Here is a 27,618-nt window from a genome sequence, read left to right as displayed (position 1 = left end):
TAATGAGTATCTCTAAACCTTGTTTGAGGCATAGAGAAGTGTGGTACAGTAAAAAGAACATGGATTTTGAAGTTAGAAACCCATGGAGCTAGGTCCAGGTCCTTGCAAATCATGTAACCCCTTTGAGCTATGGGTTATTATGAAGTTAAACTGAGATAAAGCTTGAAGACGTGGATATGATAAGCACTGTGTCTGAGATGACCTAGGGACTTAACAAATTTCACTTCTTATTCCTGCTAGTAAACTTTCTGAGGCTCAGTTTCTTCATATGTAAACAAGGTTACATACAGTAGTTCCCTTTATCTATGGTTTTGCTTTTAAGAGCCACCCATGCAGGCTGGAAGCAAATGATCCTCCTGATGTACTGTCAGAAAGTCAACTACCTAATGCTACGTCACAATGCCCACCTCGTTCCCCTCACTTCATCTCATCGTGCAGGCCTTTTATCATCTTACCTCATCACAAGAAGGGTGAGTGCAGAACAATAATATACTTAGAGAGAGGCACCACATCCACAGAGCTTTTATTACAGTATAGTGTAACTGTTCTATTAGTAGTGACTATTAATTTCTTACTGTGTCTAACTCATAAATTAAACTTTACTACAGATATGTATGTCCAGGAAAAAGCATTATATATAGGGTTCAGTATCACCTGAGGTTTCAGGCATCCACTGGGAGTCTTGGAACATATTCCTTGCGGATAAGGAGGGGACTATTGTACTATATAAACCCTGCAAGGGAGGGTGGGGGGAGATTTACTGAGATAATGTATCAAAGTGCTGGCTGTATTGGGGACCTTGTACGGGGCATTGTAAAGGTTAATTTCCTTTCTTACTAAAATGGTGCTCATTAAACATTCTTCCAAACAACATTATAAGAGATGTTTAGTTTAAGGTAGTACTAAAATAGCAAATACACAAAAAGTTAAGCATTTTTGTGATCTACATTCTTCTCCATGGAAAGTTACAAATAAGACCACTTTAAAGCACACTCTATTGGCCATGGGTACCTGGGCAAATTCAGCTCTAAGGGCAGCTTCCATGTTTCTACACAGCTGGTACTATATGATCCCTACTGGTTTGAACGAAGAAAAGCTATCCTTGGGAAAGAAGTGGAATCCTTTTATCTGATGAAAACTTTTCCTGAGGAAAATACTCGGGTGTATCACAACCTGGATAGTGTGATAAGAAAGAATTGTAAAAGCATGTTCCAAATCTTGTATTTACCATCCTTACCCTTTAGTGGCAAAGAAAAAAACCCAAACTACCAGAAAATCCTCTTCTCCAAGATGGCCACTGTGTCCTGAAGTTTGCTTCAACTTGTGCTGAGACTAGATAAGGGGTAACAATAAGCATCAACTATAGCCGTTTTAAGTATATAAAAAGAGAGACAATGCAATCCCTTATCTTCAAGAAGGTGGACAGTATGGTCCCCCTTTAAGGGAAGTGGGACTGCCACTCCATTCTGCCATAGTCAGACCACCCCTGATGTGTGGGGTTGGTTCTGGGCACAACAGTGTGTGCTGAAATGGGTCCAGAAGGAAGTCCAAGCTGATGAGGGGTACAGAAACTATCCAATTTCAGAGGTATCTGGAGAAAAAAGGTCTGGAGGAACAAGAGTATCAAGAGCTATCTGAAAAAGGCTTCAGGTGAAATAAGAAACAAAATGAGAGCCAATAGACAGATATTGGGGGAAAGTAGATTTTAGTTCAAAATTTAAAAAGAATGTTTGTAGTCATGAGAGCTATCACAAATGGGAAAGGTTCAGCTCTGGGAGGTTACAATCTCCCTGTCTCTGGAAGAACTGAAGTAAGGGCTAGCCATGTAGTTATAGGGGACGCACTCAAGGAGTGTCCTGAATCAGGTGGAAGTTGAATTTGATGACTTCTGAACTCCCTCTAACCCTGAGATCCTAGACTTCTATGCCTTTTTACTTCCCTGACACCTCATATTTAATATTAAGGCAGATAACTGAATCTTAACTAAAGCAACTTCTAGATGGAAGAGAACATGGCAAAGAGTGACTCTGAAGCCTTCACATATTAGGAAGATAAGCTCATGTTGGTGGGTAGAAGTTTCCCCCAAATCTGATTTTCACTTGAAAGTTTAAACTTCTCATTTACAGCAAATGCTTATAGGTTGTCTTCCTTGAAGTGACCAGCTCACTTAATTTTGGAGAAAGAGTCTGCCAAATACCCAAATCAGTTGTTCTTTTAATTAACGATGATATTCCATGAAAAAGTGGATACTTGAGCTTGCAACTCAAACAGTCCCACAAGTGCCTTTTCCTGAGACAACCATTATACGTGGATATCTTAAAGATGCAGATACTGAACTCATAGAAGTTGCCAGAGCACACACAACTAAAGCTAGGATTTGAACCTAGATCTTTTGGTTTTTAAAGTTCATGCTCTTTCCAGTATTTTACCCTGAAACCAATAAACAACACAAGAGTGTATCCCCAAATAAAGGATGGAGGATAATGAACTAAACATGCCTACTTATAATAAAAAAGGGCATCAGGGTATTGCTGATTTCTAGATTTCTCCAATGATCTTTAGTTAGGAGTCTTAGCTGCCCAAAAGAATGATCAGATCTCTCCTCTCTCCAGCAACAATGCACTATATGGAATTGGAAACTGATTTGTAAAATGTAAGTAAGTCCAGCTTGTATGTGTGTGTGTCTGGGGGGGGGGGTATGTGTGTGTCTACATGACTAGAACATGAACAATGGAAAAGAAAAAAGGAACAGGGGGAAACCCATTTGGTTTATCAGTTTCCTGGACTAGGATCTTGTTTTCATTCATGGCAGTGTATCACTGGCCTTGGCACAGTTACTTAGAGGATGTGTTCTTTATTAGCTTTGCTCAACTTGGCTGGGTTCAGTTGTGTGCTGCCAGCTGGGTTGATGCCAAGGCTGAAACTCCACTCCTCTAAATTCAAGTTCACTTAATAAAGCATGGGTTGTCTCTTGCTCTGATCTAGCTCAGTTAACACTTTCAGTTCTCCAGATCTAGCTCCTTCTCTCCCTCCTGACTCTAATTCCTACAGCATGGAGAGAAGACCTCTGCAACTATAAAGACTTTTCATGTTTTCCTGGAGACATTTTGGGCTGATAAATCTATAGAGAGTGAGGATAACAGAATCATGCATGATGGGACCACAAGCCAAATTTAAGAACCTTCTACTACTGACATTCAAAGGAGTGACGGACCTTCGCCGTGTAGGGCAGTAGGTTAAGAGGATTCGGGAGCAGTTTCTGCCAAGTGGAGGGCTATGTGTTTTCAGAAGATGATCTGCAAACGGGTCTGGTGAAACCCAGGGCCCTCTGAGAGGCAGTGCGGAGTACACTGTGATGAAGCACACAGTCCTCAGTCACACCAGCCGTCGCAGGAGCACGTTCCAGCTGTCCTTAGCGTGAGACAATGAGTCCCGAGAGCTTATTGTCAAACCCCTGGCCTTCCTGCCGTTGCACCCTCAAAATCTCGTTTTCTCTTTGCTCTGTTTAAGAGTTTGCCAAGTTTTCCCCATCTTCCTGATATACTTGAATGCTTATGTCTTTCCTACTTAGTAAGTCATTATTGAGATTAGAACTGTGATATGTCCTCAAAAAAAATCATCTCTTTAATTAAGGAAGAGAATGTAATTATAAAGGGTTTATATGACTGGTATCCAGTATGGCTTTCCTAAAAACCACATACACTTATTTAAAATAGGGGATCCTGTAAGGTGACATTGGCATACAGTGGGTGCTGTAATAAAAGCTTGCCAAAGAAAACTACACGGGTCTAAGAATTCTGAAGACAACAGCAGGTGCGGTCAAATCTATGAGGTGCTTAAGTCACATCTAACTATTTCCAGGAGTCTGAGAGATACCAGTTGTTTCATCACATGTGCCAAAAACTTGCTACCTTTCTCAGGCACCTGTGGCTGGTGAAGGCCAGGGAAGTGGGCAGAGCCAAGGAGCAGCTCCAGGAAGCTGGAGGAGGGGCACGAGGCAGGACTTTTCTGCCCCTTAGGCAGATATAATTAGAATCAGAGGGAGAACCCAGATCCCTGCTTCCTAATCTAGTGTCACTCATGTCATTTCCCCCTTTTCCTATTTCTATTTGTGTACCATAAGCATATAATCACAAGAAAGCCAGTTACAGGAGTACTAGTTCACTGCACAAACCTCATCTCCTAAGTATGTGTATTTTTTCTGACCAAAATAGTGCATTTAAATGCTTCTATGCATAGCTCCCTTTTCTTGGGACATCCAGGCATCTCAATGCAGACAGAACTAGCACATGGTGGGCATCTGCCATGTGCTACTCGGTGCCAGGCACGTGCACGCCCAGTCTCTCATTTCAATTACTTGATCAACCTGGGAAGTAGGCACTTCTCTCTAGCCTCCACTGAGCCTAGCATTACTGAAAGGCTGCTCTGTAACTGCTGGACACATGGATGAATAAAGGCCAGAGCTGGGTGTGAGTCGAGTACAAGGCCAAAGCTGGAATAACGACAGAGATTGTGTGTGCATGCATGCAAGGGTGTGTGGGGAGGAAATGGTATATTAAAGAAAGGCAAGGCCTGGAACCAGAATACCTGAGAGGGTAAAAAGGAAAACAGCCAAAGAGCCCAGAGGCTGTCCTCATTAAAGGTACCAAAGAATTTGTTTTGTTTATTAATCCGCGTGCCTGCACCTTTTCTGACATGGTTAGTGAACACACCTGACTAGCAGGACATATCAATTGCCAGGAGTTTCCTAGAGAGAGGACATTCTCCTGTTTGCTGTGGCTTAGTAGCAAAAGAAGTTGGGTGGAAGGGCAGGTGTAGAGCCATCCATACAAATGTTTCTGGAGATGAGTGCCCTTTGTCACTCTTACCTTTTTTTTTTTTTTTAAGAGAGAGTGAGCGAGTGAGGCAGGGGAGGGAGAGAGGGAGAGAATCTTAAGAAGACTCCATGCCCAGCGCAGAGCCCGACATGGGGCTCCATCCCATGACCCCAAGATCATGACCTGAGCTGAACTCAAGAGCTGGTCACTTAACTGACTGAGCCACCCAGGTGCCCCTTGCCACTCTTACTTTTGGTCATAAGATTTCCCAAATTTAAAAAAAACAGAACATTAAATAGATTTTAATCTACTTTTAAAATGAGAGTAGTACTCTCACTTTTGTAATTAAGTGAACAATGGCTTTAGATGTTGAATAGAAATGGAATCAGAATACATAGCATGATCTATTTCACTCAACAAATTATTATTGAGCCAAGTGCTGGGGGGGGATATAAAGATGAAATTAATAAATTAGTTCCATATAACAAGGACTCCAGGCAGCAATGAATCCTAACTTCCTAGACAAAACAAAAAAAGGAATTTTAGCTCTCTCATTAATGCTTAGACTGAAAAACTAGCAGTATTTTACGTGTTGTAGGGGTAACTATTTGTTATATAAATAAAATAGTTGTAACAGGAGTTGAACTGTAAGAACTCATATTTTGGCTTTTTATTCAAGAATATGCCCCCTTTTTGTCCTTTTCACCACAATGTCACTGCCTCAATTCTTTCACTGGAATATTGTAACAGCTTGTTAACGGACATCTCTGCCTCCAGCTTCTGGAAGCCACCTGTCCTCTCATTGCTACCAGAATGGCTCTTCGAGAACACAAATCTGACCTGTGACTCTACTAATGAAAGTCCATTCAATGGCTCTCATTGCTTTTAGGACAAAGACCCCGATCTTTAGAACAGTCTAAAAGGGGAGCTGTGTACTTCCTGTGTTACTTGCCCAGCCTTTCCTCTTTCTATTCCTCTCTTCACACTCTGCAATCTAGTTGTTTAAACATTTTTTTAGGTCCTCAACCCATTTTTTTTTTTTTTTTTAAATCTTAGGCCTTCACTTCTCTGTTTCCACTGCTAGCTAGAATTTTTCCTCTATCTCACCATTCTTCCAGTTTCAGCTTAGATGTCACTTCCTTTGGAAGCCTCTTCTGACCTCCACCTTCCATCCTCCAAACTAGATTATGGTCCCTTCTGTATTTTATTACTTCAAAGCTAAAATTCTCTATTTGTCTATATGCTCCCCAAAATGTAAACTCTAAAGGGAGAAGCTCCATCAGTTACGCCAGTGACTAGAACTCAGCTGTGACTTGATAGAACTTGAACGAATGGCTGGCTGGCTGAAGAAAATCAGCCTATCAGCTGACCTACATGCTGTGACCTACAGTGTAGCCTGGGTTGTGTTATTCTTGCCTCTACCCTAGTTTTTCCCTGCATAGTATAGGATCACAATTTAACCAACCATTGTTCTGACCCAGAGTTCCAAAGTGACTACAGTATAGTTTCCTATGCAGTTTTACAAGACGAACAGACCATCCATAAAGTATGGGAAATACTTTTTAAATGCTTCACAGAAACAATTGGAAGAGACATTCTGAAATTTTTGTTTTTAAGCATCAAATTCTTACTCTCTAGACCAGATTAATCCCTGTACCTCAACCACAGCACTAAGTCAGCTTTTGAAATGTTCTCTTTATACGATGTCACAGGTAGAAAGGGTGGAATGAAAGGTCGGAGGAGGCCTGGCTGAGCTTTCACCCCAACAGGTGTGTGCTCAAGGGCAGCACCTCTCCTGGATTCCCATATTTGTATCAGCAATATAGAGAACAGCCAGACCCAGTTTACACTTTGTGAAGTCACAAGAGACTGAAGTGTAATCCAGAGAGCAATACATTAATTTATAATAAAAATGTAAAGATGAAATAGCTTGTATCTCACGTTCTCTTCCTATTGTAAAACTGCATAGGAAGCTAAGCTATAATCTAAAATGGGCTCGCCCAGCTTGAAATCAGTGGGAGGGGGAGTTAGGTGGGTGGTTATGATGATGAAAAGCCTAATTAAGCATTACAGTCATGCCAAGTGGACTGAACTCTTTGTTTTTAAAAAATTTTTTTAAAGATTTTATTTATTTATTTGACAGGGAGAGAGAGATAGCAAGAGAGAGCACAAGCAGGGGGAGCAGCAGTGGGAGAGGGAGAAACAGGCTCCCCACTGAGCAAGGAGCCCAATCTGGGGCTCCATCCCAGGACCCTGGGAACATGACCTGAGCCGAAGGCAGATGCTTAACCAGCTGAGCCCCCCAGGCGCCCCTGTTTTTTTAAAATTTAAAAAGTAAAGCTTGCTTCTGTTTCAGTTTTATGTTAAGTCACACACACAAAAAAGTGAGTTTACAAAAAATTACAAAAAAAAAAAAAAGCTTCTGCCTTTTATAACCAAGTACCCTGGATTAGTTGCAAGCTTGGTATTTGCTGCTTATGAGAGCTGGCTGGGCCCCAGGAGTTCAGGAGCTCTAAAAAGGATACTACTTCTCAGCTAAGGAGAAACAGTCGGCATGCAGGAGTCAGAGAGAGGCACCCTAGGTGGGTGGGGGGCAGAGCAAGGTGGTAGGTGAGCTGGACCTGGAATCAAGCCGGAGACAGTCACAGGAGTCACTTGTTACCCATCCCCAAGAGCAGAAATGGACAGGATCACAGGGTGGGAGGGCCCTCAAGGGTCACCTAGTTCAACCTCTCACATTAGGAATCACTTGCTCAAAGGTGTAACACAAGTTTGTGGCCCAGTTGGGACGAGACCCCATTTCAAAGCTCTCATCATATACAGTACGGCTTCTTTCCTATTTCCTATCAGGATCTAGAAGCCAAAGTCCAGGGTCTCAAATGAAGCTTTGAAGAAAGCCTGAAGGAGAATGGAGAGAGTATGGGGGAGATGTGTGAAGGCAATATGGCTCGAAATGGTCCTGACAGCTGGCCCTACTGGAAGAGCTGCATGACTTCTCCCTCTAGACTCAGATATCAAGAGAACTAAGTCACTTAATCCTCTGGACTTCACTTTTCTCATGAATAAAATGTATCTGAGAATAATTATACCTGGTTCAAAGTTACCAGGAATATAAAATGAAATAACGCATGTAAAAGAACATTAAATAAAATTGGTATTTTTTTCCTACTCATTGCGAGCAAGAAACTATTTCATGTTAGTCTGAGTTTTTTAACATTTGCCCACTACTGACCAGAAGGTAGGAAGGGAGGAGGAGACAGTATGATTAGAAAGAGAACAGGCTTACACAGACAGAACATCTTGTTTTGAGAAATGAATTGAGTAACCGCATTTTTTCCACATTGGATCACTTGCTCCCTAGCCAGGACACTGAGGTGGCTCAAGTTCTGCTGTTACTGAAGGCTACACTACAGAATCTACTGAGGGTATGGGGGGGGGGGGCAAGGGGGTCATCGGAGGAGCCCTGGCTGCTGGAATGATGACCGAATGACCCACTCTGGAAATGCCAACTGGAGAAGGTCTCTCTGAGCCTGGTCCTTCTGGTCACCTTCTGTTACCAATCGGAGCTATCCACAGACACGCAGAAGAGGATGAAAAACAGTCAGCAAACACCTCTGGAAGCGTCAACCACAGAGTGAGGCATATTTCTCATCAGCAGGGTGCGCAGTCAGAAAGGAATGCCCGCCCACGAAGACTCCCAGCTCTTCTGGCTCTCAAGAATGGCCTAACAGCTTGGAAGAGATTTACCAAACAAAATAACACAATTCTCTAGGTGAGAAAGTAAGAAAATCAACCTACTCACTGAACACAGCCTGGAGCACTGAGGGTTAACCTGTTTGCCTCAAGGAAACAACAATGACTCCACCACCATCACCGAGGCGGGAGGCACATCTCTTCCTGCTGCTTCCCCAGAGATACTGCCTCACAGGCTTGCAGAAGGACAGCCATGGAGTTCTCCCAGCAACCTCAGGCACTTGTTTCTTGCAGCACAGAGAGACGGAGCACTTTGCTGAGGCAAGGTGTGTCTCCCTGCCGCCCTGCCCCCATCTCAAGGGCTCTCCACCTCAGTGCCGCCCACTTAATCCCAGCAACCCTCAGCTCTTCCTTGTCCAGTTTCCATGGTGCCACCCATTCTCCATAAGCAGCCCAAGTGATTTTTTAAATAACAGTTTTATTGATAGATACTTCACATACCATAAGATTCACCCTCTTTAAGCGTACAATTCAGTATTTTTAGTAGATAAACAGAATGGCAAACACCATCCCTATCTAATTTTAGAGCATATTTACCATCCCTGCACTCATCAAAGTCACTTCCCATTTCCCCTCTCCCCTAAGTCACCAGCAACCACTAATTTACTTTTGTCTCTGTGTTTCTGCCTCTTCTGGACATCCCATACAAATGCAGTCATGCCGTGTGTGGTCTTTTGTAATTGGCTTTTTTTTCTCTTAGAATAAGGTTTTTCAAGGTATATCTGTGGTATAGCATTATTTTGGGACTTCATTCCTTCTTAACGCCAAACAGTATTTCATATGGAGATACTACATTTTATTCGTCTGTTGGTCACATGGTGGACACTTGGGCTACTTGGACTTTTTGGCTACTATGAATAATGCTGCCATGAACATTCATGATATGGTTTTCTGCAGAAAGGTTTTCTATTCTCTTAGGTGTATACCCATGAGTGGTATTGCTAGGTTACAGGTAACTCCATGTTTAACATTTTGAGTAACTTCCAAACTGTTTCCAAAGTGGCTGCACCATTTCACCATCTCACTAGCAATGTCTGAGAGCTCCAATTCCTCCACATTCTCACCAACACTTGTTAACTGCCTTTTGATGATATCATACCCACGGGTGTGAAGTGGTATCTCCTTGTGGCTTTGATTTGCATTTCCCTAATGGCTAATGATGTAGAGTAGCTTTTCCAGTGCTTACTGGCCTTTTATATATCTTCCCTGGAGAAATGTCTATTCAAACTCTTTGCCCATTTTTTAACTGGGTTGTCTTTTTCATTGTTCAGTTGAATTCTGGATACAAGTGCAAGTGACTTTTTAAAAGTAAACCAGATCTTGTCACTCCCCTACAGAGTGCCCTCTAACGATTCCCCACTATGTTTAGAATAACATCCAAATTCTCACTCTGGCTTTCGGGGTCCTACTGGGTTTTGCCACTTTCCTCCTCACACAGTGCATTCCAGTAGGAGCAGGCTTCTCTCTGCCCCTGAAACACATTCATTCATTCATGTCCCAGCACCACGATATGTGTGTCCCCTCCCTGCTTGGAATTCTCTTTCTTGTCATTCAATTCAAATGTCACCCTTTCAGACAAATTTTCCTGAAAAGAACTGTATCTAAAGAATCTCCCCCCTCTACCAAGAGGAACAAGGAAACTTTTGGGCATGATGGATATGCTCATTATCCCGACTATGGTTATGGCTTCACGGATATACATATATGTTGAAACTTTTCAAATGGCATACTTTAAATATGTGCCATTTGTTTCACTTCAATTACACTTCAATAAAGCTATTAAACAAAAGCTCCCTTCACGATCACTCCTCCACTGCCACTGCCTCATCATACTTGATTCCTGAGGAGAAACTGATGATCTGAAATCACCTTGTTTATTTCTTGATTTCAGTGCTTATCAACCATCTCATCCCACTAGAACAAAAGTTCCAGGAGGGCCCAAATGTTTTTCATCTTTGTAACTGCTGTTGGCTCACAATTAATGCTCAATAAATATTGGGCACCCTGAATGAGTGAAATTGACAGAGGTTTAGAAAAGAGACTGGCAGACAATACAAAGGGTGGCTTTCTATTTCCTCAGATTAACTAGTACTTTTAGACATCAGGGATGAGATGCAGCTATCTCAAACTCTATCTGGATGATGTCCAACATCATCATCATTAGAAATATAATGTACTGTTCAACTACTCTGTGGTACTCTTCCGGTATTTTATAGATACTCTTCCACTGGGAGTGGTTATTTTTATAATGATAGCATAATAATAATAATGTGGCATAATATACATTATATAGTAATTGTAATAAATATAATATAGCATATAATAACTATAATAATAGCAGCGATATAGTAAAAACATTTGTTTAGCAATGGTTATTTGCCAGATTTTATGTAAGCGTTTTACACATATCATGTCACTTACTCCTCACAATAACTTTATGATGCAGGTGTTCGCTTATGGATGAGGAATTTGGGGTTTAGAGAAGTGAACTAACTGCCCAAAGCCACGCGGCTGGTAAAAAAAGGCAGAGCTGGGACTCAAACCTACGTCTGTCTTGCTGCCGAGCTCATGCTTTTCCCGTTGTGCTACAGTGCTTCTCAAGTGTTCTGATGACATGGTGCTACTCCAGCTCATATACAAAGCCCCTGAGTCCTGACACAGAGGTGCACCCCAAGATGATACTACTCAAACTCTGAACGAGGTCAGGAACCAAAGTGACAAGAGAGGAGAGGCTAGGTGCCTGAGAATAAACCAGGATATTTTGAGCGAGGAACTTTTACTTTATCCCCAACTCCACATCTGGCTTCCTTCAACATTTAATTCTTATTGTTTCTGATTACTCTCAGGTAGACCTTGGTTTTTACCTCAGTTGCTTACTAGTGAGGTTTATCGAAGAGACACTGCCCGTGGGAGATCCAGGCAATCCCCCTTCCCAACTTGGGTCCTGATTTCAAGAGCTCACAGATGAACCTTTACCTTTTGTGCCAGGCGGCTGCAGGTTGTCTCCGGTCAAGGAGCACCAGCCCACAGGGAAGATGTCCCGGGAGTCGAAGCGGCACCAGTAGTCAAAGGCCCCTCGCCACCCGTCAAAGGTGACAAGCACCTCTGAGCCCCGCACCTCCCCAATAGTGGCTGGGCAAATGAAATGAGGGTTCTTCCTGTCCACAGCTTCTAGCTTCATTCCCATTTTGAAGAAGTTGTGGGAAGGCGATGGTGGTTCCTAGACGAGAAACAGAAATATGCAGACCTAGATGCAAAGACAAAGGCTTCTGTGTGCCAAAAGACCGCTACCAAATTTGGATGATGACTAAATGACCGGCTGCTCTATAAGATTTATAACGAAGGTTTAGTCTTTGTTTTAAATGAATTTCAAAGAGTACCAAAGTATTACTTCTTAAGTCCTAACATTTTACCATTTTTGATTCAGACTTTTTTTTTAAGAAATAAAAGGTAACAGATAAAGTTGAATCCCTTTTGTGCCCATTCCTCATACACGTTTTCATATTTTACTATATACATTCATATCCATTTGCATACTTTAAAATTTTATATAAATGGTATTATACTGTACATATTCTACAACTTTTTGGTCATTAACATTGTGTTCTTGAAATTTATCGTTGGTAAATCCAGCTCCAGTCCATTTCAAGTGCTAACAGTATTCCATTATATGTGTATATCACTATTCATTCTCTTTTTAAAATTTTTTAACTTAATTTTATTATGTTATGTTAATCACCATATAATACATCATTAGTTTTTAATGTGGTGATCCACGATTCATTGTATTCATTCTCTTCTGACGGACATTTAAGGTCATTTCTAATTGTTCACTGTTTCAAGAGTTTTAATGATCATTCTTGCACCTGTTCCTGTGCACACGTGTGGGAGGGTTACTTTAGGGTACATATGCAAGAGTAGGATTTCTGTGCTATAGGAGAGGTATATACATCTTATGCTTTATTAATATTGTCAAATTGCCCTCCTAAGTGGTTGCAGCATTGCACACTCTCTCCAGCACTGTGGATTTGTGATGTAGTTGCAAAGATAAAGTTCCCAAAAAGTGTTGTACCCTCTGTTCTTTCCCTGGTCTTACACTCTGAACCTGCACCAATAACACCATCCTATTAAATGGATATCTGGTAGAAAAAATCCCCTACTTTGTCATTTTTTAGTATGGTTTTGACTGTTCTTTCTCCTTGATCTTTCACATGAATTTCATATGATCTTTCATATGAAAGCTGATTTCATTTCAATTTCAATCGATTGAAATGATTCATTTCAATCGATTGAAATTTCATTTCAATCAATTCATTTCAATCAGCTTTTCAAGTCCACAGAAAACCCTCATTTGGATTTTGACTGGAATCCCAGGGAATTTATAGATTAAATTAGGAAGAAATAACCTTTGTATAAATGATATTTAGCCTTCTCATCCTAAATGATATAAATGATATTTAGCCTTCTCATCCATGAACATGATAGTATTTTCCATTTATTAAGCATTCTTTAAAGTAGATTCCTTCTTTAACATGAATTTTTAAATTTTCTCTATAAATATCTCATGCTTTTTACTAACATTTTTCTAGGTATATTACAATTTTATTGCTATCCTAAGTGCTATCTTTTAAAATTTTATTTTCAAGCCACTTGTTGCTATTAAATAGAAATGCAACTGATTATTTAAAACTGATCAGCTGATTTAATACTGGGTAGCTTATGCTGATTCATATGTCAATTTCCTTGTCTGCTTATCAATTACTGAGAGACATGTACTGAAATATCCCGCAGCAATTGTAGATTTTCCAATTTGTCCAAATTCTGTCAAATTTTGCTTTCATATTTGAGGCACTGTTTTTCAGGAGCATGTACTCTTTTATCATTAGATAGTGGCCTCTTTAGAATGTCTTTCAGCAACAAAGTCTCCTTGCCTAATGTCAGTATGGTTAGCACTGGCTTTATTTTGATGAAGATTTGCCTAATGTTATCTTTGCTTTTCCTTCCAACATTTTAGTGTCATATTTTAGCAGTGTCTCTTGTAAACAGCACGCAGATTTATTTATTTATTTATTTATTTATTTATTTATTTATTTATTTAAAGATTTTATTTATCTGACAGAGAGAGACACAGCGAGAGAGGGAACACAAGCAGAGGCAGTGGGAGAGGGAGAAGCAGGCTTCCCGCCGAGCAGGGAGCCTGATGTGGGGCTCGATCCCAGGACCCTGGGATCATGACCTGAGCCGAAGGCAGATGCTTAACGACTGAGCCACCCAGGCGCCCCAGCACGTAGATTTAAAAACAATCTAAATGTACGTCTGAACTGATGAGTTTAAGCTCATTTTTGTGATAACTGACATATTTAAATTTATTAGTTATCATACTGCCTACTTTCTATGTAACTTGATTTTTTCCAGGTTCCTTTTTCTCCTTTACAATCAATTGAATTTTCTTCCCTTTCCACTGTTCCATTGATTCAGATGTTAACCATTCTATTTATATAGTCTTTCAGTGGATCATCCCCTGAAGATTTGTAACTGGATAGTTGACATAATTAAATCTAAACTCATCTTTATGTACAGTCCCAAGCTACACAAGGACCTTAGATCATTTTACCTACTCCTGAGTTAGTAAGTGTTTGATAATTTAGTTCCACCTTGTTATTACACTTAGTTTACATGGTTACAGGCACTGCTTGATTAGCTTTACCCACACGTTAAGCAATCTTTCCTCACCACCACTTCTTCTATTCTTACTTTCTGGGTTCAATGATCTTCTTCCTGAAAATGTATTTTCAGTTCTTCTTTCAGCAGCTATGTTAGTACTACTTGTATAGTTTGTTTGGAAATGTCTTGATTTTACATTCATTCTGAAATAATAATATGGCTAGATATAAAATTGTAGATAGAAAACAATTTTTTCTCAGTACTTGGAAGATACTGTTCCATTATCCCTTGGTTGGTACTGCTTCTGTCTGGAAATGTGCTGCCAGCCTACCTGTAATCCTCTGGAAGGTGTTCTGGGTGATTACTTGTTCAGATCCTTCCTTTGGACTTCAGTCATATCGTGATGTTTTAAGGTATGTATTTGTCTTTATTACACAACTCTGGAAAATTCTGCTAATATCTTCTTGAATACCCTTATTCTCTTTCTAATTAATCTTTCTGAAGTTCATATTCAGCATATATTGGACCTTCTAATATTATTCTGTCTCTTCTCTTTAATATTTTCCATCTCTTTATCTCTCTGCACTGCATTCTGGGGAGAGTCCTTATACCTGTCTTTCAGTTAATTCTTTAAGTCCTAGTTTCTTATATACCTACCCATTAATTTGTTCTTTTAATCATTAAGTTTCATTTCTAGATGTTCAATTTGTTTTTTTTCAAATATTTTCAGAAATAGGGTTTTGTACTTCAATTTTTAAAGTCCTTCTTTTCATTCTTTAATCATTTTTAAACACTTAATTTATAATCTCTATCTGGTGTTTCTATTATCTGAAAGCCATTGGGTTATAGCCTTACTGTTTGTTGGGTCTACCGATGTCCCATCATGTTGGATGTGTTTTGAGAGCTTTTGAGGGCTCTGAAATTCTGAAATGAACACTCATCTTCAGGGGTGCTTCATTTTTGGGATGTCTATGACATTGGGTTGAAAGCAACCAAACCATCTGGAGAGGCTCTGGGTTTGCCTCTGCAGGCACTCAGAAATATCTCCATATAGCTCTGAAGTTCACAGACAACACAGGCACGATATCTGAACCATGGACCTGCATGGGCAAAGACCGCTTTACTGGAGAAAGTGGCTCCATTTTCACCCCTCCCTAGAACCCAGAAACTTTCCTCACCAGTGTTAACAGTCTTTCCAAGAAGGAGTAACCAGTTGAGGGACCTGATCGGGTTGTCTACGTGGCAGTCTCAGGGCCGTTTCCCTGCCCTGCACGGGCCCAAGTGCTCATCTATCCTACCGTGGCTTTTAAAAGACAAGATCCTTAGAAAGTAAGACTGGCAATGCCCCTTAAGGCATTTACAGGTGCACCATATACACTTAACACTGGTTCTCCTTCTTCATTCTGGCCTCTGGAGAGTTTTCTAACTTTCTGGTAGCTTGGCAAAGCATGTAAAAGAGTATTTGTTGGTCTTCCTCCCCCACCAGCCCACCATTTTGATATATTCTGTAGTGAAAGGGTTTTTAAGTTGCCCAGTACACTATATTCTGGGAACCATATAGTGCTCTTAGGGTTTAGACTTAACTAGCAGCACAGGCAACTCTAATTCAGTCTCCTTTACCTCATTAAAGAATTCAGCTCACAGCAGACTGACTGCTTCATGCCTTAAGAAACAAGGAAGAATGAATACAGGTTTTACATCCCTCTTCCACTACTTACGAGCCATGTGATCTTGGGCAAGTTCTTTATTCAAAAGTATTTGTTTCCTTAACTATTAAATGGAAATTGTAATTCTTGCTTCAGAAAGTTATCTGTGGATATTAAATGAGATGGTGTATATCAACTCTAAACATACTGTAGACATTCAAAAAATAGTCTCCTTCCTTTCTCTTCGTTTAGCATATGGACCTTAGGGAATTCAAAGATCTAGGATGAGAACAGCTCCTTTAGATTTATGTTATATTTTATGTGTTTTTCTGATAAATACATTTTAACTTCTTGACAACCCTGGGAGACAGAATCCCACTTACAGATGAGGACAAAAGGACACTGCTTATTATTGGCAGAGCTGGGACCCAAAACCCAGGAATCCTGACTTATGGTGAAATTTCCTCCAGAGACAGTTGCGGCTTCCTAAGATACTAAAAATCCTCCCTCTGAACTAGTTTCTGAGAAGGCATCCTCAGGCCATAAATACAAAGTAGACATCAGGGGCTTAGTAAATGAAAGAATGTAAGCATTTGACCTTAAGCAAGTGGTGATATCTGAAGGACACCATACCTTGTGGAAAATCCTGATGGGAGCCATCTCTGCTCCATTTAGTGTCTTCAAAAGGAACATGGGCCAAGAGGAGGCATTCAGCCGAAATCCTGCAGCAAACATAATGGGCAACAGATAAAAAATATGTTTCAAAAGGGAGTGGTGATATCAAGTTTTCCCTGGGGAATCCAGCTACTCCTGCCACAACCTATGCTGTGATAGTTACAGAATCACAGACTGTTAGGAAAGGACTTAAAGGTTAAATAGAAGAAATGCCTCATTAGACAGCCGAGGAAATGAGGCACGGGAGAGGGAACGTAATGTGCCCAATGTAATGTTGCAGAGTAAGCAGTGGGACAAAGTCCCCAACCAACTTTTCTGACTCTATGACAAGTATTATAAAATATATATTATAAGGTCTAAAAAGCTTTCTTTGAAAAGTCCAAAATAGATGTGAGGTAGGATTAACCAATACTTAGAAATGATCTAGACAGTAGAGTGTGAAAGGGGTAGGATAATCTCTTAAGAAGAAACCAAATATGTCAACTGATACATCCAATATACAAATAAATCTTTTTGGGTTATTTCAATATAAACTAACTCACTATTTCTGTCTCACTTTCTCTTCCTTTCTCTCTCTCTCTCTCTCACACACACACACACACACACACATGCTACAAAACACTTTCTGATACTCATTTTTACTTAAACAATTAAGGATCAGACAATGATGAAGATGGAAGGGATAATCTATCCTCTCCCAAAATACACATTTTCCAAAAGAGTAAAAAGAAGCCTAGAGAGATTATCCATTAGTTATTTGGCAAGTAAAAGCAGTAAGAATGTACCATTTAATTAATAAATTGCAAAAATAAGATTGTTATCATAGTTCGGTCTTCCAAATAGAACTTCGAATGCTTCCTTCTATTTGGCTTCAACTATCCTGAGATACTCAAAACTAGTGCTTTTTAATAGTATCCCCATCAACCTCAGCTTCCCATTCCTGACAAAACAACAGACAGGCTGCATCAAAGCTGCAGAGCTGGAAGTGACAACAACTATTATTCCTGAGGACTTTACTGTGTATGTGACACTGTGCTGATCACTTTCCACAGACCATCTACTACTCCTTAAGACAACCCAGGGAGGTAAATATTATCTCCATTTTATAGATGAGAAGAGAGGTATAAAGTAAACTTAAGATTTTGAAGTGAGCAAATGAGAAGAATTGAAACTCAGGCAACTGGAACCTTCAGTCCACACTGTGGACTATGCTAAACTATCAATGTGCAGGTAAAATGAAAAAGGAAGAATCAGCTTTGGGGGTTAAGTATTAATTAATAACTATAATTAAGGGGGAGGACATGAAAAGAGAGAAGAAAATGGAAATAAGAGAGTTACCAGCCCATATGATGTAAACTTTGTGTCTCAAAGCTGGCTAGGCTAAGCTGAGCTCCCCAAGGTCAGGAGAGGTCCTGGGACAGCTCATTTATATCAGCAATGGTGACAGCAAAGTGGATGTTCCTATTACTTCACCTAAAACTGCTATTGTTTTACTTTTTTGCTTGCCTCGTCTTTTTTCCTTCTGGAAAAATTCTATGTGCTTCGGTGGGGGTGTCTACCGTATGACTGTACCAACCTGGCCATGGAACAGAATATGATGCCATTTGCAGGCATCAGACTCCGCCCACCAAGAGTGTGTATATATGTCCCAAGTTGGGGCAACTGTTCTCTGACATGATAGGCATGTTGAAGGAGAGTCTCTTTCCGAGACCATGCCTAGAAGGATGTTTGTAGGTTGGCACTGTTACATGGAGAACATAACTGAGAGTAAAGCCAAGGTAGAGCAAGTGATGGGGAGCCATGAGAATGTTTAAAACCCTGTGTCCAAATACACTTAGCAGCAGGCCTTAACTTCTCGGTCATATGGAGTCAGTAATTCCTGCTTCCTCCTTTCCCCTCCTTTAACCTGGTTTGAGTTGAGTTTTTGTACTCACAGCCAAAGGAGTCTTGACTACCACTTTCCTTTGATCAGGGTAAAAATAAATAAATAAATAAATAAATAAACAAACAAATAAATAAATAAAATAATTAAATTTCTTCAGAAATTCAGGCCTGCTCTGTGTGTGAGGAAAAAACTCTCCTGAGGTCAGTCAGGCAAGGGCTGATGCAAGTCAAACCTAGAGCAGATGTGCCGTGAATTGTCCACTACACCTCCAGGCAAGGCGAGGCAAGGCGCAACTGTTCTAGGGAAATGCTTGCTATACCTTGATAAAAGGGAGGAGTAGGAGGAATGACTGCAGGATCAGAACACTCAGATTCATGTCCTTAGTTCCCAACAAGTACCTTGCCATGTAATTACCAATTCCATTTTTTTAGGAATGGGTTACTGCGGAGCTTCTACCTCACCTGGAACTTGAAGAGCTAAAAAAACAAAAAAAAGTCCTCTCAGCTCTAGGAACACTTATAATAATATTACAATAGCTAATTCGCATTGACTGCTTATTATGTATTAAATTTTTCACATGCAATTTCTTTCTGGATATCTGAAATAACACCACGAGGTATGTACTATTATTATCCTTTGTTTGCAGAAGATGAAATGGAAACTCAAGATATATATCTTGTCCAGGGTAGGAAGTGATGAAGATTGCAATATATGATGGTCTCACTCCAGACCTCATGGTACTTAACTATTCTGTTTCACTACTTCCTACCAAGTTCCTTCAAGAGTAGCAGGGCAACACGGAAATGTTACCAACCCAAGGAATTACTGAGGGACATTATTCCCCAACCCCTAAGGTGATGTGGGGCCCCCCTCCAAATTCAAATGTATCCATAATCTGTCTTGGGCAGTCAGATAGCACTTTAACATGGAAAGGGCCCTCAGAGACCATATAGTACAAAGATTTTATGTTGCGGATTACAAAACTGAAGTCGAGAGAGGCTAAGAAACTTATTTGTGGTCACATAAGTTGCTCTTGTAGAATCAGGCTGGAGCCCTAGGATTCTTCATCTGGTTCTCTTTCACTCTACTATCTACACGATGCTGCCTTCCAAAGAACACATTTATTACGCACGTATGCTGTGCTAGGCTCTATGTGCTATACACACTCTAAGTGGATTACCTCATTTAATCGTTATTACAACTCTGTGAATTAGATACGAGAAAAGAAGCACTGGTTCAGGAACCAGGCTGCCTCGATTCGATTCAAATCTAGCTCTGCCACTTACCTGATGTGTAACTTATGGCAAATTACAAAAACTCTCTCTGGCTTTAGTTTCTTTAACAATAAAGTGGGATAAAAATGGTTAACTACGTCAATGGGTTGTTCTAAATTAGGTTAAGATTAAAATAGGTTAAGACATGTGAAAGACTTAAGACGCAGCCTCGTGTATAACAAGTGTTAGATAAATGCTGGCCATTACAGATGGAAAGACTGAGCTCAGAGAAATGAAATAAAATATCCAAGGTTACTACACTAGTAAACAGCAGAGGCAGGATTTAAGCCCAATTCCTCTGTCTCCAGAACCTTCATTTCAGTCAGCACATTAATGTCTTCAAATATTTAATCACTCAGCCCTACCATACTGTTTTTACTGGTAAAAGGAGTTTGGGTCATAAATTTGTGTAAGAGGGAAGAGAAGAAGAATAAAAAGAGTAATCTGAGGATCTCCTCGAATTAAACAATGGCCTGAGGTGCTTGGGAGGAAAAGAACAGGTGGGTCAGAAATCCTAACCTCTGAAAGTGGGAGCACCTCTGTGCTCGGCCCTCGTTCTCTTCTTCTTGGCCTCCAGTCTCTTGGAAAATAGGATTGCCGATTTATATCCCCAGCTCAAACCTCTGCCCCGAGTTTCATGCTCATATTTCCAACTGCCTTGTTCTGCAAGTCTACTTGGATGCTAAGAGGTCTCAAAATGAGTACATTTCAAGCAGAACTCTGGATTTGCTGCCCACCCCAACTTGCTCCTTTCTCATTTCAGCTCACTGAATGGTACCATTTATTTAAACTCAGGTGACTCAGACCACAAGGCCTAAAAGTCACCTCTGATTCCTTCCTTTCTAGCACCCCTCAAATACAATTAGTCAGCAAGGCTTGACAGCATGTGCATCTTCAAACCATCTCTCACCATTCAAGATTTCTCCCCCACCAAGGACCACCCCTGATCTAAGGCCCAGTCACACTCTGCCTAGAATATTCCAACAGCCTTCTGGCTGCACTCTCTGCCTCTATTTTTGCCCCCCTACTTGTCTGTTCTCCACATAACAGCCAGAATGATGTGTGTGTGTGTGTGTGTGTGTTTTAAATATAAATCAGATCACATCACTGTTATGCTTACATGCCACAACACAAAATAAATCTATGGTCTTCAGGTATGTTAACAAGGCTTACATGGTATGGAACCTGCTTACTTCTTATAACTCATCTCCTGTCACTCCTCTGCCCCCCATTCACTGATCTTTCTGTTTCTCAAACACATCAAGCTGTGTCCTTCTGCCTCAAACACCCTTCCCTTTCTCAAATCTTTGTTAGTTCTTTGCTGAAATATCATCTCCTCAGAGAGGCATTCCTAGACGATCTTACCTAAATCCTGCTCCCTTTTATTTGTCCTTAGCCCTTATCATTGTCTGGATTTTCTTTCCTTTTTCCTTGTACTGTGTATGTCTTTTCCAACTAGAATATAAACTCCATGAGAGTTTTTACTGAACAAAGGAAAAATCCCCACTTAGTAAACAGGTACCAAGAATCAATGCGTACTTTATCATGTTATTCCATTTAATACCCACACAAACCAGGTGTGGCAGCGTTTATGAATGATCTGGCAGGTGAGGCAATTGAAATTCAAGGTTAAAAGTCAAGGAAGAGCAACTCATCAGTGGCCACATAACTAACTCTGTAAGTGGCTGAGCTAATATGACAAAGCCAGGTCTCGTTAATTCTAAACCCAGGCATGCTGCAAATATTCTGTGCTTACTTAGGATTTCTTTTAAAAAATATTTATAAAGAACCAGTTATAAGGAGCTTCCAGATATTCCCAAGACAATGGGACTACTGAATAAGTTGGGATCCAGCTGTTTAAACCAACTTGACCTGAGGAAGCTCTGGACTTAGATGCAGATCAGCCAGATCTAGGATTTAATCAAAGTTCATGCCCTCTGGTGGCGAGTAACAGAACAGCACTCACCCCAGGAACCACGTGGTTGTGGGCTCCACTCCCTACTCTGCCATTGTCCCATCTAATAATTCCAAGCTTTGTAAAGTTATTAGACTCTATGGCTGTCAAGATGATTCCCAACTCATTCTCTTCTCCCAGAGGAGCTTCACATACATGTACACCTACAAATTCATGTGCAGAAATATGCCACGAACTCACCGTACAACCCTGGACAACTTACTTCCCTTTCTTTGCTTCTGTATTTGTCAGATGGTGACAGTGAACTAAAGCCGTGCTTCCAGACTGGCGTTAAGTGGACAATCGCAATTTTACCCCATGCATGAAAGAAAGGAGAAGTGAAACTGGCAGAGAGGTGCCGACCGCACTGTCTTCCCTGAGGAAGGAGTGAGTATCTGGCCTATCTGGGAAGACTAGATTCCGTTTAGTTCTGATAGGACTCTATCCCCATATTGCTGGTACACTCCCATATACACTCGCAAACACAAGTTAATTCAGATTGATTTAACTGGGGGTGGGGGTTGTGACTAATCTTTAGATAGGTATGTGTGTACCTAGGTCTGGCAGGGTCCTTGCTGTAGAGAAGAGGGGTTTAGTGAATATTTTTAAGACACCATGGTTAAAGTAACTTCCAAATTTTTGGGTTGACCACCCCCAGAGGTTTTAATAGAGTTCAAGTTCTGTGATCACAAAATGAGATGTGTTATCTTTTTAAAACCCCCTTTCTATTGACAGGCCCTGGAGGCTACTTAGCAAGTAGAAAGACTGATCAGTGACAGGAATATACAAAGGGTTCCTTTCAAGTCAAGGTACCACATATACCCCAGAGCATGTGACCAAGTTTGCTGACTAGGCACTCTGTACTGGGATCCCGACACACTTGACGAGGGGCCTCACCAGAAGCCAGCTTCTGTTTTAGACCAGGGACTCTCAAACGTGGACATTGGAATCCCCTGAGGGAGAATTAAAGACTACGTTGGTCCCACCCAGAATCATAAATTCTGATTTAACTGATCTGAGGTAAGGCCTAGGCACTGAAATTTTTAAGAGGTCTCTGGGTGATTCTAACTGGCAGCCAAGTTTGAGAACTAGTGATCCAAATAGTCTTGTTTAGAAGAAATAATCACAGTCTTGAGTAGAATAGGTCAGTAAAACACGGGAGTGTGAGGAAAAGGTTGGCAGCATTGAGTTAAAAATGTCATCTGAGGATCATTCTACCTTTCCATCTTTTCCCCCGGAGGACTCTGCAAGGGAGTATGAATGTTCCCTTTGTGAACAGCATATGCACACGCGTGTGCGTGTGCGCACACACACACACACACACACACACAAATCATACAAGATTTTACAGGAGAAGAATGCTCTTCTGGAGCAATATTTCCCATACAGACCAATTTTGTTAAGAGTCTCGGGAGAGTCATTTTACCATGCAGAATCCCAAGCCCCATTACCTAGAGATTCTGATTCAGCAACTCTGGGGAGAGGTCCAGAGGAGGCCTGGGGAACATGAACACACATACATATATATGTATAATTATATACATAATTTATTTAAACTTTTTATTTTGAAAAATCTTAAACCTAGAGAAAAGTAGCAAAAACAGTACACGAACAACTATGTACCCTTCACCTAAATTCAACAACTAGTAACATTTCACCATATTTGCTTTCCATCTATCTACACACACTTTTTCCTCTGAACTATGAGGAAGTCAGAGACACAGTGACACTTCACCCCTAAATACATCAGTACATTTGTCCTCAGAACAAGGACATTCTCTTTTAAAACCGTTAATACTGTCATACCCAAGAAATTTAATTCAAAATATCCTCAATTGTCCCCAAAATGTCCTTTATAGCTGTTTAATTTTTTAAATACAGGAGCTGATCGAGAATTACATATTGCACTTGGTTGTCATGTTCCTTTAGGCCCCTTTAATCTAGAACAGTCCTGTTGCCTTGTTTGTTTTTCACGAAGCTGGTATTTTTGAAGAGTGTGGGCTAGCTGTTTAATAGAATATCCCACAACTTTGATTTCTTTCTGATTGCTTCCTTATGATTACATTCATACTAAACAGTTTTGACAAAAATACAAGTGATCTGAATACTCATTTCATTACTTTAAGAAGCATATAATGTCAGTTTATCTAATTATTGATGATACTAAATTTGATCACTTGTTAAGGAGTGACTGACAGATATCTTCATTATAATTTCCCTTTGCAATTAATAGGTAATCAGTGGGGAAAAACACTGAGATTATGTGAATATCCTATTCTCCGATAAGCTTTTTTACTCAATGGTTTTAGCATTCATTGATTATCCCTGCCTGAACCAACTGAAATGGTGGTTGCAAAATGGTAATTTTCGATCATTCTTTCTATATTTATTAGCTGGCATTCTGTAATTAGACCTTTCCCTGCAATTCTAAAATATTTTTGTTTTTGTACACTAGGGACCCATGATGCCAATACCATTGTTCTTTTGTTTTCATTATTTTTTCTGATATTTATATTGTTCCAATTTTGGCTGGTCAGAGCCTCTTCAAGCTGGCTCCTATGTCCTTCTGATATGTCCCCATCATTCTTTGAGAATTCTTTTCTTTCTGGCATAGTAGAATGTTCCAAATTCACCTTACATTTTCTCTTCTGCTCAGTCTTGAAATCAGCCATTTCTCCAAGAAGCCATGATTCCTTCTAGTGAAGAGTGGGATTTAGAAACCACACTGCTACTGAGGTGTCATTACTTCTAGACCTTTTCAATGAATAGAGCTTATATAATTATAGTACAAGTATATATAAAATTATATACATTTTTTTAAGTTAAGAGTTCATATAGATACCTCCCATTCAAATTCTGTATTACAGGGTTCTTCGTCTTCCCCCATCCCATATTTGTATCTTATTTACTCATTTGCTCTATCTTCAATGTATGCAAAATAGTTTCAGATAATTAAGGTAAAATCACTAAGATTAAGAAAACATCAGAATTTATTTGAAGTTCTATTTTTTTCTTTGAAATATGTCCCATTAAGGGTATACTGTGAAGGTTCTGTGTTGAAGTTATTTGAATTAGTTCTTTTTTTCAACGTTGTTATGATATCCATTTGATAAACAGTTCAGTTTGTTGCTGTTTATAATCAATTTTGGGTTATGATTTTTTTTTCTGGTTTCATTTTATTTTTTGAGTAAAATAGTTACATAACACAGAAGTTAAGAGAATATAAAAGAGTATTCTCAGAGAAGTCTCACTCTCATTGCTATACTTTCTACCCTACTCCCAGACACTCCCAATAGGTGACCTTTTCATTATTTTCTGGTTTAACATTCCTGTGTTTCTTCTTATAAAACTAAGTATATGAAATATGTAATTTCGTGTATAAAATGTACATATGTGTGTATACATATTTCCCCTTCTCTTTCTCAAAAGTGGCATTAAGTACATTCACACTGTTGTGCAACCATCACCACCATCCATCTCCAGAACTTCTTCATCCTCCCCAAGTGAACTCTGTACCTGTTAAACAATAATTTGCCATTCCTCCCTCCCCACCAGCTCCTAGCAATCACCATTCTATTTTCTGTCTCTATGAATTTACCTAAATTAGGTATCTCGTGTAAGTGGGATCATACAGTTTGTCCTTTTGTGACTGGCTTATTTCACTTAGCATAATGTCTTCAAGATTCATCCACATTGTAGCATGGGTCAGAATCTCTTTCCTTTTTAAGGTTCAATAATACGCCATTGTATGCATATGCTACATTTTGTTTAGCCATTCTTCCATTGATAGACATCTGGGTTTCTTCCACCTTCTTGCTATTGTGAATAATGCTTCTAAACATAGGTGTACAAATACCTGCTTGAGTCTCTGCTTTTAATTGTTTTGTCTATATACCCAAAAGCAGAAATGCTAAATCATATGGTAATTCTATTTTTCACTTTTTGAAGAAGTGCCATATTGTTTTCCATAGTGGCTGCACCATTTTATATCCTCATCAATAGTGCACAAAGATTCCAATTTCTCCACATCCTCACCAATACTTCTTATTTTCTATTTGATAACAGCCACCTTAATGGGTGTGAAATAGTATCTCAGTGTGGTTTTGATTTGTATTTTCCTAATGATTAGTGATGTTGAGAATCTTTTCATGTGTTTATTGGCCATTTAGAGAAGTGTCTATTCAAGTCCTTTGCTCATTTTTAAATCTGGTTGTTTTTTATTGTTGAGTTGAAGGAATTTTTAAAAAATATTCTAGATATTAACCTCTTATCAGATACATGATTTGCAAATATTTTCTCCCATCCGATGAGTTCTCTTTTCACTGTTAATATTGTCCATTGATGAGCAAGTTTTTAACGTGATGTAGTCCAAGTTAACTATTTTTTTTTCTTTTTGTTGCCTGTGCTTTTGGTGTCATTTCCAAGAAATCATTGCCAATTCCAATGTCATGAAGATTTCCCCTATATTTCTCCCCAGTAGTTTTATTAAAGTTGTAGCTCCAACATTTAGGACTATCATCCAGTTGGAGTGAATTTTTTTTATCTAGTGTGGAGGTAAGGTCCAGCTTCATTCTCTTGTATGTGCATATCCTGATGGCCCTGCACCAGTTGCTGAGAATCCACTGAACTGTCTCAGTACTGCTGTTGAAAATCAATCGAGCATAAATGTATGAGTTTATTTCTGGACTCTGAAGCCTAACCCACTGATCTATGTCTATCTTTATACCAGTACTACATGTCTTGAGTGTTGTTGCTTTGTAATAAGTTCTGAGATCAGAAAATGTGAGTCCTAGGTAGAATGCTAATTTTTGTCAAAGGTCAGATGACTTTCTTCCTTAGCTATCTTAATATGGTAAATTTCACTAATGATTTTTCTAAAGTTAAATCTTCTTTTCATTCACAGAAAAAAACCCACTACTTTGCTTTGACAAATTATTGTTATAAATATGTTGAATTCTAATTCCTAATATTTTAAGATTTTTATAGCAATATTCATACATGAAATTGTATGTATGTGTGTGTAACTTAAGTCAGACTTAGGTATCAAAATTCTACCTGCTTCATAAAAAGAACCTGCATGTTTTCCTACTTTTCTATGATCTACAACTGAACTGTCCAGTACAGTAGCCACCAGCCACACAGGCTTTTTAACTTTGATTATAATTAAGCAAAATTAAAAATTTAGGTCTTTAGTTGCAGTAGCCACATTTCAACTGCTCCATAGCCACATGTGGCTAAGTGACTAGCACACTGGACAGCAGAGATGCAAAACATTTCCATCATCACAGAAAGTTCTTTTGGGTATTACTGACTTACAACAAGTAGGAGAAAATCTGGCCTTTTAAGGTTTTGTAGGATTCCCCTGTTAAATAACCTGCACATAGTGCTTTGCTGTAGGTGCAATTTTTTTTGAAAACTTTTATATGTTTTCTATGTACCTGTTTAAATATTATAATGCTATTGGGGTCAATTTTGACAAATAGTATTTTACTATTTCACCTCACTTTTCTATTTTATTTACATAGAGTTATTTCCTCCCTTTGTCATCTCTACATTTGAGTATCTGTGCTTATTCCTTTTTTTTCTTTCATAGACGAACTAGTGATTTGTGTATTTTTTCCCCAAAAGACCAGTATTGTGATTTATTGCTTTTTTATTTTCTACCTCAGTAACTTCTGTTTTATCTTTTTCTTCTTCCTTTTTATTTTCTTTGTATTGTGACTCCTTTTCTAGTCTTTGCAATTGGGAATTTACATCCTTAATTTTTATCTTTCAGTTTTATTGATGTCAAGTGATTAAAGCTATCAGTTTTCTTCCAACCACTGCTTCAATTAATCTCAAAATTCTGATATATGTTTATTATCATTACTTTTTAGGAATTCTGCAATTTTGGTTTATATTTCCCTTTCCAAACAAGAGCAGAGTTTTAGATTTCAATGTAGAAGGGCAT

The 27,618-nt window shown here is 39.5% G+C and overlaps 1 protein-coding gene across 10 annotated transcripts in view; it reads right to left on the bottom strand.

Moving 5' to 3' along the window:
• The window catches only part of SCMH1 (Scm polycomb group protein homolog 1), a 183,551-nt gene that overhangs the window by 66,616 nt on the left and 89,317 nt on the right, over positions 1 to 27,618 (bottom strand). For 9 of the 10 annotated variants that reach the window (XM_028123371.2, XM_028123373.2, XM_028123364.2 and 6 more), the window contains 2 exons: positions 16,514 to 16,602; positions 11,547 to 11,790 (listed from right to left, as the gene is read on the bottom strand). In XM_028123371.2, coding sequence (XP_027979172.1) covers positions 11,547 to 11,790; positions 16,514 to 16,602 — 333 coding nt within the window. Of the gene's footprint in view, positions 1 to 11,546; positions 11,791 to 15,089; positions 15,219 to 16,513; positions 16,603 to 27,618 lie in introns of those variants that run through there. The other variant, XM_088022475.1, reaches the window with a different exon arrangement.

The sequence above is a fragment of the Eumetopias jubatus genome, unplaced genomic scaffold (genome assembly GCF_037043125.1).
Source record: "Eumetopias jubatus isolate StellerSeaLion01/CBP00866 unplaced genomic scaffold, mEumJub1_p1.0 scaffold_4, whole genome shotgun sequence".
NCBI lineage: Eukaryota > Metazoa > Chordata > Mammalia > Carnivora > Otariidae > Eumetopias > Eumetopias jubatus.
Note: the sequence above shows the minus strand (reverse complement) of the source record. Positions and strands in the feature narration are given on the sequence as shown.